This window comes from Apodemus sylvaticus, chromosome 11, assembly GCF_947179515.1.
Source record: "Apodemus sylvaticus chromosome 11, mApoSyl1.1, whole genome shotgun sequence".
Taxonomy (NCBI): domain Eukaryota; kingdom Metazoa; phylum Chordata; class Mammalia; order Rodentia; family Muridae; genus Apodemus; species Apodemus sylvaticus.
In genome coordinates, this window is record NC_067482.1 from 76136079 (window position 1) to 76148799 (window position 12721).

At 52.0% G+C, this 12721-nt stretch overlaps 1 protein-coding gene across 2 annotated transcripts; it reads right to left on the reverse strand.

Moving 5' to 3' along the window:
- Positions 1–411: 411 nt before the first annotated feature.
- On the reverse strand, positions 412–10504 carry Msantd1 (Myb/SANT DNA binding domain containing 1). 2 transcript variants are annotated; one of them, XM_052199214.1, is made up of 4 exons: positions 8872–10504; positions 6123–6387; positions 2479–2754; positions 412–923 (listed from the first exon to the last, which is right to left on the reverse strand). In XM_052199214.1, exons 1-4 carry the CDS (start codon positions 8885–8887, stop codon positions 683–685), a joined length of 798 nt encoding a protein of 265 aa, XP_052055174.1. In that variant the 5' UTR covers positions 8888–10504; the 3' UTR covers positions 412–682. The 2 variants fall into 2 exon arrangements, with proteins under 2 accessions (XP_052055174.1, XP_052055173.1); XM_052199213.1 differs by lacking the exon at positions 8872–10504 and having other exon boundaries at positions 6123–6506.
- Positions 10505–12721: the final 2217 nt, after the last annotated feature.

Genomic DNA, 12721 nt, shown 5'->3' on the forward strand with positions numbered 1-12721 from the left:
ACGTTTCCCTTGAGTACTCACTCTCACTGGCTACCATTTCTCTGATGACTGAACTCAAGCTCCATAAAGCAGGACCTGTGCCTCACTTAGCACACCACTGCTATCACCAGGATTCAGATCAACAGGCCAGGAGCACAAGGAGCATGAGCCGGCTGGATCCTGTGCCAGTGTGAAGCTCTGAACAGTCACTAAGGGGTGACTGGGTGGAGTTAGTACTGTGATAACTGGGTACTTAGGGTAGCTGCTACAGACTCTGTGGAGGAAAGACCCCCCCCACACACACACACAATTTGCCTCTGACCTATAGCGTTTGCTTTCGTCTACCGAAGACGATCATCCAAGCCAACACTTCCCCTTCCCCTTCACACCAGAGAGAGGAAAGCTGGCTTCCAGGCAATAATGGAAAAAGTGTGTTTAATATCAAAAGCTGTTTCAAGTATCAGACAGGGACTATACTAGAGAGTGGCTTCTGGGACTTCCTCACTACCTGTCGTCCTGGAGTCCCTGGCATTAATGCAGGAGATGGGGGTCCCAAGGTCTCCCAGTGCTACTGGAGTCCTAGAAAGCCCTTCAGAGAAGCACAGAGGCCAGGCCGGAAGCCTGCCTGGGTGGGCGGGCCTCTGAGCCTGGGTGGGCGGGCCTCGAGCCAGGACTGCGTGACGCCTGGTAACCTCGCCATGGCCTAGACGTTGGACTTGGCGATGATCTTCTCCAGCAGGCTCATCATTCGCTCCTGGAGCTGCAGGCTCTGAACCTGCAGGATGTTCTGCTGGTCCAACACGCGGCGCACCTCCCGGCACGTCTCCTCCATGGCGCGGCTCAGCCTGCGCTGCTCCTCCAGCATGGCCTCCAGCAGCCGCAGCTTCTTTTTCTGTAGGTGACAGCTCCGCACCTTGCGTTTCTTCACAGGGCGTTCCTCTGACCTGTCAGGGAGAGACAAGTTGGTCGCAGGGACCGGAACATGGGAGCCCCCAGACCTTCCCAAACACCCCACTGGACAAACAGGTACACTGAGGCTCCTGGGGCCATATCCGGTCTTAGCTCATAGAGGTGAGGAGGGGTCAGAGCTCACAGCAGGGGATAGCTGGTGCTGGCAAGTGGGAGGAGCAGGCAGTGCCAAACCCATCCACATCCCAGAGTATGGCCTCTGTAGGTACATGATGGCAGCACCCCAAGCCCACTGAGCTGGTGAGGGTGCTCGCAGGTGAAGAGCTTACTTCAGGGAGCAGCAAAGAGAAAGATGCTGGCACAGTGTGGTACTTGGTACTCTTAAGGGAAGTGAACTCTGTAGCCCCCACTGGCCTGTAACAGATGAAGAAATGGGTTCAGAATGAAGGTCTACCCTGAGCCCTCTATGTCCAAGTATGTATGCCTTTGGCAATGGGGAGGAGGGCTCAGCCAGGCCACCTGGGCTCCTGCCCAGGAGATGCCCAGTGGGTGCTCTCTGCTCCTCTAAAAGCCCTTGCTGGACAACAGGAAGCTGCTAAAGCCTCCCAGACCCTAAGGCCTAGTCAGGCAACTGCCAGTGTCTGGCCTGGGCTCTGTTCTGAGCCAAGCAGAAGATCAGCTAGTCTTGGGGACAGAGCCCCAGGCAGCTATGCCTGGGAACTGGGCTTGGTAAGCCATGGGAACAATTGGCCATAAATCTCAGGCGTCTCTGCTAGTTTGGTCTGGCTTTAGTAGAGACAGATTTTTGTGTGGGCCCTTCAGTGAGAAATTCCCTCTAGAGAAGGGCTTTTGGGGTAAATTCAGTAGATGTCCCCAGCCCTAGGGACACTGAGTTCTGGGACCTCCATGGAGACACCTTTCCTACCTTAGCTGTTGTCAAATAGGCTTACAAGTCCATAACTCAAAGCCATATTTACTAGTTTCTTTGACTGCCTGACTCCTCTTTTACCTTGGAAACCCATCCTACATATCCCTTAGAAGTGCCTGCTCTGGACTCCATGGTGTAAAGCTATGGAGTGTCTCCTACTTGTCCCCCAACTCAGAGGCTCTGTGAGTACCTGGCAGGCACAGCCCTGGAGTGTGATGCCACAGAAGACAGATAATACAGAACCATTCACTGCTCAAGAGTGAACGACATCTCCACGTTGTGAGGACCTGTTGCTGAGGCGGGGACCCAAGAAAGGACCCATGTTGGGATTTGGCAAGCAGGGAAGGCCTGGGGCCTGGTCCTGTGTCTTTTCTCCTTGAGGAATACTGATTTATCCCCATTTTATGGTGGGATCAGGGGTCAGAGAGGTCAAAGAACTTTCCATGCAGGTAAGAGGTGATGGAGCCTTGGACAAGCCCCACCTAGCCATTGGCACCAGAGCTCTCGGCCCGTGCAGCTGGTCAGGGCAGAGGAGACCAGAGCGTGTTGCTGTGCCACTGCCAGCCCCTTGCTCTGAGCACTGGAGCTTTGGTCCCATTTGGGAATAGGGCAGGGGACAAAGACAGTGCTGGGTCAGGAGAGGGAGAGCGAATACACACTACCTGAACTTAAGGGACAGTAAGCTGGAGGAGCTGTCGGAGCGATCGTCCTCGAAGCGGCCTTCATAGGAGCACTGGGTATACGGTAAGTACAGAGGGGTGGACTTAGCAGACGGTGACAGGGAAGCCTCGGTCTGGGATGTGGAGGGCCCCGGTTGCTGGCCGTCCGGCAGTTTGCCCTCACAGGACTCAGGGACCTTGGCCAGAATCCTATCAATGGCTAGGTAATAGGGCCAGTCCGGCGGGACGGACTCGCTATCTGTCATGCATTTTAATTTCCTGAAACGAGAGACACAAGAGCCAAGGTAAGAAACAGCAGGTGAAGCCTGTCCTGCCTGACCCCTGGGCAGAGTGACACTCAAGGGGTCTCGGCCCTCAGAGAGAGCCATGCTAACACAGGCGGGAGCCACTCGCAGCCAGCAAGGTCTTGGCAAACTCAGCCAGGTGCTAGGGCCCCTGTGACACTAGACAGAAGGTAGAGGCTTTGAGACCTGTACAGCCTTTGGGTATCAGAAAGGAAACCCAAGCATGAACAAGGGTACCCATAGGTGCTGGGCGCTTGGGGCTGGTTCCTGTGGTCTCTGTTATTCTATGGGTTCTAAACTCACTGCAATGCTTTTTCTGTAAGTTAACCTTCAGTGATGAGACTGTGTGAGATACTAACACAGCAGCAGTTGTAGTCTACAAAGATGCTTCCAGGAGAGGGGACAGCAGTGCCACAGGAAAACAATATTCACAGTTCTGAGCCTATATCTTGCATACACTATGATCTTGGACAGGTTCATTAACCTCTCTGAGCCTTCCCGTTTTACATTAGTAAAATGGGGATGAAAAAGCAAATCCTTCTTCACAAAGCTAAAGGGAAGATTCAATAAAATAATGTCTGGTAAACAGGGGTCCGGGCTTCAACATTATTGTTAGCGGAACCTACCAGGAAGATGTTATCAATGTAATGCTGCTACCATCCAAGCCTTGAGCTAAACCTGATCCAGCTCTCAAACTCATGGCCTGCCCGGAGACCGTGGGGCTGATTGGCCAGTGCCATCTCACACTGCCCACACCCACCCTCTCCTAGTACCAAAGCTGACGGTCTGCTCAGTGTGGTCAGTGCCCTCAGGACCCTATGCCCTGTCTTTCCAACAGATAGGTCCTGTCTCACGGAGAGGACTATCACATCCCTGTCCTCCATCATCCCCTGAGAAGGGAGGCCTGGGGAGACTGGACACAGGCTTGTTGAACAGGTTTGGTCCGCAGAGAAAGAGACAACATAGGTGCATTTCGGCCCTCGGGGCCACCTTGGGCCCACATGGGTTATTTGCAAGGGTTGGCCCTGGTCTCACTGGTCTTGAAGATGGAGAGCTGGCTGAATGGTCCCCCAGCACAGGTACAGCCAGTAATAAGGGGCTTCTGCCCGGGACAGGCTGTGGTTAACCAAAGCAGAGGCAGGCCACACAGAACAGGGCAGAATGCTCTGCATCGATAGTAGGCACCATCAAGCCACCTGGGGACACACCGAAGATGAAGTTTATTACCATTAGTGCCACGTCAGCCTTCTACACAGGCTCCTCCTCTCTAGGGAGCCTGTTTTCTCTGCTCCACTTAAGCCAGCCTGCTCCTTGGAGATATGGGGAAAGTCTGTCTCCAGTGTGGGGGCCTCATGTGGTATTCCAACAAATAAGATTCTATGGAACCCAGCTACCTGCTCATATTTCCTTTAAGTCAGAACCTTAATATATAAACAACTCTTATAAAAAAGAAAAGACTGCTGTGAAGTCAGGGACAGATGGATAAAGAACTGGTCAGCTATGAGGAGCCATGACCTGCATGTGCTTTGTAAATTGTGAAGTGCTATGACTCCTACCCCTAGACTGCAGTGGCTGGCCTTCCCATGCACTCTCCTGGCTCACAACCACCTCTAGGAGTGGAGACAGAATCCCTCCCCTAGGACTCTGAGGGAGGCTTTCAAGATAAATAATGAATAATACAGCTAGACAAAGGGAAGTTAAGGAAAACAACCAGTGTTGCCTCATCCCCCCCCCCAGCAGCCCCTTCTTCACCAAGCACTGGAATAGGACTATGGGATGAGTAAGGCGGGCAGGCCGTTGGCAAGGCAGCTACCTTCGTGTGTTCGTGTCCCCGCAGGCAACAGACTTGGTCTCGACTCTCCTTATAGGACAGAGGCTTTCATTATGACTCTGATGCCAGCCTGTCTATGCAGCTGTGGAGCTGTGGGCTTCTGCTCACAGGCTCAGCTGTGGGCCAGCACTAGGGGTCAGAAATGAGCAATGGACAAGACAGGCTTGAGGTCCTCTCACTTCTTCCAGGGCCCTCATAAGCCAAACCAGCAGTTAGAGTTTCAGGGTCTCACAGTCTGTCCAAGGTCTTGTTAGGCCATATCACCTAGCGACATAGGATTCATAGGCCAAGTAGGGGTCCCCTCCCTTTCTTGGGGCATCTCTTTACTGGTGAGGGTATAAGAGCTCCTTTCTTCCATGGATTCTGGTTGGGGACCTCAGATATGCCTGCAAGGCAGGGTCTGAACCAGCCTCCCCAGCTGCCTAACTTACCTACCAGATGAAGCACTAGTAACCCGGGAGCCCCAGAGAGCACCTCCTATCATGGGATCTGACCAGGATCTTGGGCAGCCCCAGGCCCAGACTGTCTAGTCTGCCTTTTGGAGAAGTACTCTTTCCTGTCCTCCCTCTACACTCTCCAACTTCTACTGTAACACTCCTCTCATAAGAGCCGCATGCTCACAACCTTCACTTTATATTTTGACCTTCATCCCACCCTCTTCTTTCTCATGCCTCCCAAGTCCACAATCTCCAGCCCATCCATGATCCCTGCCCTGCACCTGACTCTCCAGAGAGGTCAAACCCAGCACAGCTGCTCTTTCCTGGATGCCAGAGATGCTCCAGGCTGTGAACTCAGTAGCAGTTCCCTCCCTGGACTCTCCTTTGGCTGCAAGCTAGGACGGTCAAACTGAGAAGTAGCAAAGTCAGAGACACAGATGGGGAGTCCCCAGCCTAGAGGTGTGTGCTGTCTGGGAGCCCCCTAAAATCCCATCTTACCACTCTGAGGCTGGGCTCACCTCGCTCCCATGGCCCAGAGTCCTGGGGTCAGCCAGGCCTGGGTGTCCTTTGCACTCTGGCTTCAGCCTCCATGCATGAAACAGGGAACCCCACACCCCGCCCAACCTGGGTTCTTGTGGTTGGTGGGGCAGGCAGAACTAGGCCCAATGGGTTCCCTGTGGTCCCAGCTGAGAATGCAGGGACCTAAGATCTGATCTACTTGTCTACTGCTGGGGAGTCATGACAGGTAGGAGGCGGGTCTAATGTCAGCCTTAGAACCATCCTCATGATGGTGCCCCTCCAGCCCGAGTCCCAGGAAGTTAAGCTGAGGACACTCCCAGCCTTGCTACTTGAGAGTTCATGATCAGTTATTTGCTTGTGGGCCTCAGTTTCCCCATCTTCCCAATGGGAGGCTGCACAAATGGTTTTGGAAGACGATCTTGCCAAGTGGAGCTCTGACCTACAGGTGTGACCATCTAGCCCAGAGGCCACACACCCTCCCAGCCTCAGAGCACACAGTGGGACAAGAGGGGGACAACCTGCCTGGCCCCTCCCACAACCATCCCACGTGCTCACCTGTACTGGAAGGTCATGTTGGTGATTTTGATTTTGATTTCCTCGCCTAGCCGGCGCTCCCCAGTCATCTCAAAGAGCTTGCTAGCCATCTTCTCATACACCTTGGCATTGCGCTTGGTCTGCTTGAGCTCATCAAAGAACTCCTCCCAGACCAGCATGAGGCCGCGCATCTCCGCATCTGTCCAGTTGCGGGCCCGCCGGTGCTTCTCGGTCTGAGGAGACACAAGGTAGCCAGGCCCTTCGGCTGCTGCCATGCTGGAGGCACCTGCAGGGTTAAGGATGGCACTCAGGCAGGGCCTCAGGCCTGGCCAGCGCACCATGGGCGAGAGGCAGTGCACTTGTTCACTCGCTAGCTCGAAGCAGCTCCACGCTCAAAATGGGGCCTACATCTGACAGGCAGGAATTTAGTTAAAAGCTTTTAAACGGGAAACGTCATTTTGATGTCATGTTTCCATAGCAACAGAGCAACTGCATAAGCTACAACAACAGAAACCTTTTAACTGAAAGCACAGGAATCAGGGCCGCACTGACGGGCCATCAATATTGCAGTGAGAGGCTGTACCCAAACCCACTGTGGCTCCCAGCCCTCCTCCCACCCTGCTGGCCCTCTAGGGCCCAGAAGAGACTTGCTTTCGCTGTGCCTGACACATGGGCCATCCAGGGAGTAGTCCTACCTCAGCCCCACCTGATTCACACAGGTTAGAGTCCAGGATGGGCAGTATGCAGAGACATAAGGTGCAGGGTCACAAGGACAGATAGAGGCCCCACTACTGCCTTGATGACTGTTAGTGTGGTGAGGTCCTTACTGAGAGGTCACCCTCTTCTCAGAGGCCCGGCAAGCTTTACTGAAGCTGGTTCTCATGGGGCCCTGCCTCCTCCTCACCAACTCTGTTTCTCTTGACACCCTGGGTGTCAGGTTGTGTGGGTGCTGGGAAGCCAGGCAAGTCAGAGCTAGACCTTGCCTAGCCGTGCAGGCCAGAAGGATACAGACGCTGACCTTCATCATGGGGAGAAGCAAGAGCATTGCCCTGATGGGAGAGGCAAACTGAGCTGAGTGGAGGAGGCCCACCAGGGAAACGTGGCCGCAGTCAGAGGGCAACGTCAGTGTCCTGAGCAGGGCACATTTCAGGGCTGGTCTTCAAGAGACACAGCAGTGTGGGGTGGGGACAGGCAAAACATCAGGAGGAGGGGTTAATATGCCCCCAGGGCTAGGCAGGGCCCTCAGGCTGAGGAGCCAGCTGAGCAGGAGTGTAGAATGTGGAATCTGCAGGGGGAAAAGTTACCACAGGGCATCAACAGTTAACATCTGGAAGGTAAGTCTAAATGAGACTACATGGACCTAAGACACTCATGCTAGACTGGCTATGGTGGACACACAGTCTAGACTGATCCTAGAATCTCTGGGCCCAGTATATTCTATTGGTAGTCATGCCTGGACCCCAATCAACTAGACTGGTCAGCAGAACAACAGTGATCATTGGTTTTCCTCCTCCCTGACCAAAGACAGGAAGAACTTAGCTTGGAGAAGCCTGGGCTTCTTCTGTCTGCTGTAAGGAGCACAGTCATCAACTTATTGGATGGGGGGAGTGACCTGAGTTCCAATCCAAAATCAGAAATGAAAAGGCAGCAGAGGGCAGCCCCTGGAGGTCTTGCTGTCGCTTCATAGGTTCAGGTCAATGCCAGGCTTCCTCTCTGAAACCTGGGAGTCACTTACGGACTTCTACTGCTGAGCTAGCAGATAGATACCCATGATTGCTCCATTTCTCCTAAAAGAGTACTCAGAAGGTTTGCAAAAACTCCTCTTACTGCCAAAGTCAGATACTGACATGCCAGGCCTACTACAGGCCTGCTGGTTCGTGGCTGCCCCCTAGTGCTGAGCATGGAACCTGGTCTGGTTTTCAGTTCAGTGCCTAGAAAGTCCCTCCTTCCTCCAGGAAGCCCCCTGTTCTTTAGGCTCAAAAGATTGATCCTTGAGGAGCAGGACAACTAGGAACCTGCCCTATTGCCTCCATAGACAGCATCTCCAGCTAACAGGGAAAGCCAAGCCACGCATAACCTGGGCCCTGAGAACTCAGCATGTACATACTAGGCTGGCCTGAGTACTGGGATTAAAAGTACACTGTCATTATGCTTAGCTTCAAGCTGCTAGCTTTTGAGTCCAGTTCTGTGTAACATTAGCAATGGATTCCAGTCTCAGTGTCTGCATCTCTGTATTAAAATAACAAGATCTAGCTAAATGACTATAAATGATTCAGCAAAATATTGGCCAACAAGCCATAACCTCCTCCTTAGGGATATGGGGAGGTCCTAGGTCCCCATCTGCCATCTCTTAGTCCTTTCCACAAATTTCCATAGAGCTTCTGGAGAGTTCAAAGCCAGGCCAGTGGCTAGCTGTTGGCTAATGGCTATCATTGTCATTATTCAAGGTCCTATAGTTAGATGGCTACAGAAGAGACATTTATAACAACTGCTTGCCCAAGTTCCTAGAGTTGAGAGCCATCAAAGCCAGTCTGGCAGGAGTTACTTGATAACCACACAACACTTTGGTTGACACCTAAATGGGAGTAAGATAGACTCCCACATCCTCTTCTCAGGGACGTGGGCATCTGAAGCCCCAGGTACAAAGTAGCCTCTGGGGGACACCTCCTAGAGCAGAGTCCTTGCCTGGCTTCCACAGATGTTTGTCCAAGCCTCAGCTGCCCGTACCTAGGGTAGGACATACTTCTCTATTCAGGGTAGAGTTCCATACCTTGACACAGCTGCATGGCCTGCTAGGACCCTCAGTTGTCACAGGATGAGGAGGCAGGAGGCTTAGGACTAGGCCCCCAGTAGAACCTGAAGGGAAAGGGGGCAGGTCAGCTTTAGAAAGTGTCTCTCAAAGGCCAGGCACACTGAATGGGGTCAAAACTGATCCTGTTGTGAGACCTTCTTAGGTTCCCTGGGTCTGGTTTTCCCTCTAAATAACAGGTCTGGGGCTAATCTGAAACTTGTATTTATGGAAACTGTTCAGGCTGCAAGAAACCAGGCCTGACCAGGGCGATTGCAGCCAAGCTCAACCTATGTGGACAGAGGCCAGAGTAGAAAATGGCCAGTTTTAGTGGGATGCCAGGTAACATTTGAGAGAAATGAGCCCGTACTGGTGGGAGGAATTTAGGGGTTGAAGACTTGACAAAGGTCTGGAAATATATGAAATGTGTGCACATGTGATAGTGGCCAAGTACAGCCTTGACTAAGAGGTAGTAGGACCTGGGTCTAGGAAGCCTTGGGGCACTAAGGTGTTTGAACTGCTCTGGGTGGTTAGTAAAGTATGGCCTACCTCTGTGGTGGGTAGTGAAAGGGGTTATGACCTACCTTAGAATTGGCTTGTCACAGCAATTCCTAGGGCCTTGAAGCCTAGCCTGGGATAGAGGCCTAGGCAGCTAGGTAGTTTAGCTTGCACGCTGGACATTGCTATCACATGTCAATAAGGAGTCCAGACTCTTAACCTTTGACTCTCTGCTTTTGTAGACCGCCCTTCCCACCCCAACTATGTCCCAAATGCCCAACCCAAACTTGAAGTGAAGCAGGCATCCCTTTCAGGACCACAACATGGAGGAAGAGGAGACTCAGGCTTTTAGGGCCAAAGATGTGTGTGGATTCCAGGAAGGTCTCAGTGATCCTCAAGTACCTGGGTCCACCTCTGCTCATGAGCCTTCCCTGGGCTACCCAAGTAGGTCTTCCTGATTTGGCTGAGCTCTGTCACCTTGTATGGAGTGAGACTCACACCATAGGAAGCCTGGGCACAGCTCCAGGGCACTTGGACCCTGTCCACTCAAAGTGGCCACGAATGTCACGCATACCATGACTACCCATTCCCTTATCCAGCACAATCAGGTTCCTTCAGAATGCTTTTTGGAAACACTGGAGACAAACACCACAATGAGGCTGAGAGGTACCTCAAGTCGTGTGCCCCTACATTCCTCAGGCAGGAAGGTAGGACTTGCTGTGGAGGGGTGTGCTCTGCTGTAGTGGCTAGGAGTAATGTGCTGACATCACCCCAGGGAGGCTTACCTTATCCTTTCTGGAATACCACCCATGCCTGTTATGTCAAAGGTCTGCTTATCCACCAGGAGGGCAGGGACACTTCATTTCCCTGAAGTGACCTAAGGTCAAGTGTCGATGAAGATCTCAAGGACAACATCACCATAGTCCTAGAGAGGACTGCTGAGGTAGACTTAGGGAGTTGAAGCATTGACACCCATGCCACGATCAAATGCTTGAGTTACTGAGCAAGGACCTAAACCTGGAGGGGCACAGACCAGGCCCTTCCTTCCATACAGAAAAAAAGGTCCTGTGCCATGCCCTAGAAGGGATAGTGGCATGCACTGGGCTCCATAAGGCTGGCTCCGAGAGTTATCTTGGCACTAATTTCAGCGTCTGGTGGGCTGAAGGACCAGGTAGACAACTCCTGCCTCACAAGTGAAACTTGACAGGCCTTCAGAAAGTGTTTCTCAGTCTTGTTCCTGTAGGTTGGTGGATAAAGTACCTGCACTTGAGGCTTAGTCCAGTGTCAGAGACAAAGTAAAAGGAGTTGTAACCTACAAAGGACAGGGTAGGTGTTGCAGACACAGCAGCCAGCCTAGGACGAAGGTGGAAAGATCAGTTATGTTGAAGGGTAGAGGGGGATCCATGTGGACCAGGAGCATGACCAGAAAGGCAGAAGGGCAGTGGAGAGCATGTGAAGACTCCAAGGACTAACTGTGTCCTGTGTGACGACAGAGCCTCACCACCCCTTTAGGACCCTGGAGTAATGTGTGGAAGCTGAAACAATACAGGCTTAAAATGCCAATAACCATGAGAACTTGGCACACTGTATCTCCCAGACAGGGAGACCACTTCAACAGGGTCTGTGAATACTCCTAGGCCTGGTCTCACTTCCAGGCACACAGGCTCATTCCATAGCTAGTATTGTCAGACCTGTGTCAAGATGGCTGCTGCTGGTACCCTTGCCCCATGGGAGATAAGCAGGATGCTCTTCTCAAATGCTAGAAAGGAGGTTTTCATAAGCAAGCCTCAAACCGCAACAACAGGTGGTTTAATTGCTTCTTTAATTCAAATGTACAATATCTGCAATTTAAAAATTTTAAATATACATTTCATGTCAGTCCTTCCTTTTGGAAATGGACAGCCAGGTCTAGGCTGGGCTCCGGGGCACACCCATCATAGCCCTCCTAGTTCCCAGTGGAGCCCATGGCATACAGCAGCAAGGCCTGGACAAGAGCCCCCTAGAATGCAGCAAAATCTCTGCAGATAGGGTCTCTGCCACCTGTTTATTATCTTATACCCAGCTTGTGCAGAGGGTGTTTCCAGAGACACTTGAGGGGAGCAGTTCCTTCGATGGCGCTAAGTATGACAAGCACACATGGAGAATGGCCTTGAACCCTGCCATCATCTTGAGTTGTCATACTGCTCAGCACTGGTCCTTCTTTCCTGGAGGCCCCAGACCCACTGAGGAGCCCCCACCCAGCTTCAGCAGCTCAGTGTCTTCTACTGCCACATACCAATCCCTGGAGGACAGCTTCATGCCCATCCTGGTAGCAGCCATGATCCTAGTGCTCAGTGTTGAGGGAGGGAGCGAGACTGTGTGGGGAAGGATGCTCACGGGTGGCAAGAGGAGGTTAATTCTGCAGCCCCACAACAGGAGGCAGGACTCCCTGCCAGGCGGCTGTGAGCCAAGCTATTGCTGTATAAGACCTGTCCCATGAGCTGGAAGCAGAGGCGCTTCACTCACAGGCAGGTACTTCCTGCCAGGGAAGGCGCCTGCTAGGGTTGCTCCCTTCCCTGGCACTGCATTCTACAGGGCAGGGGGTGGTCCCACTCCAGTTCTTCCCTCCTGAAGGGTACATGGTGCATGTGCAGACAAAAGGAGAGGATAACAAAGGGCACTTGGCAGTGGTAAAGTCACCTCCATGTCAAGGGGGATGGAGGGAGGGAGGGAGGGAGGGAGGGAGGGAGGCACATTTTGGAGAAGAAACATGCTGAAGTGCATTGCCAATAGTTCTACCCTGGTTTATTAAAATCTTTCCTGATAGTACCAGCAGAAAAACAAAAACAATATCCTACCTCCTATCCCCAAAACCTCACAGTCAAAATAATCTTTTTTTTTTTTTTTAAATAAAGTTTGGAAATCCTTAGATTTTTTTTTTTTTTTTGAGGAATTTGATAAAAAGTTTTGGTCCCTCCTGTAGTTAGACAGGTGGGGCAATGTTTCCAGTGGGACTTTAATGAGCTATAGACTTAAAAATTGAGACCCATTCTCAGATGCTAGACTCACAAAGCTGACTGTATGTGGCAGTTGCAAGAAAAGTCTGCTTTCAGAAAAAATGGACAGGAATTTTTAGAGGTCTTGCGTATGTCTTTGAGAAGTGTGTGTGTGTGTGTGTGTGTGTGTACGTACACGCAATGCATACCTGCCGGTGCCTAGGTGCATCTCTAGGTTGTGGCACCCATGAGCAGACAGCAGCCTGTGGCAGAGGCTGCTCTTGCCTCATACTAAGAATCGTTTTTGATCACACTGAACAAGAGGCCAACTAAACTTGAGGTTGAGCTCACTGATACAA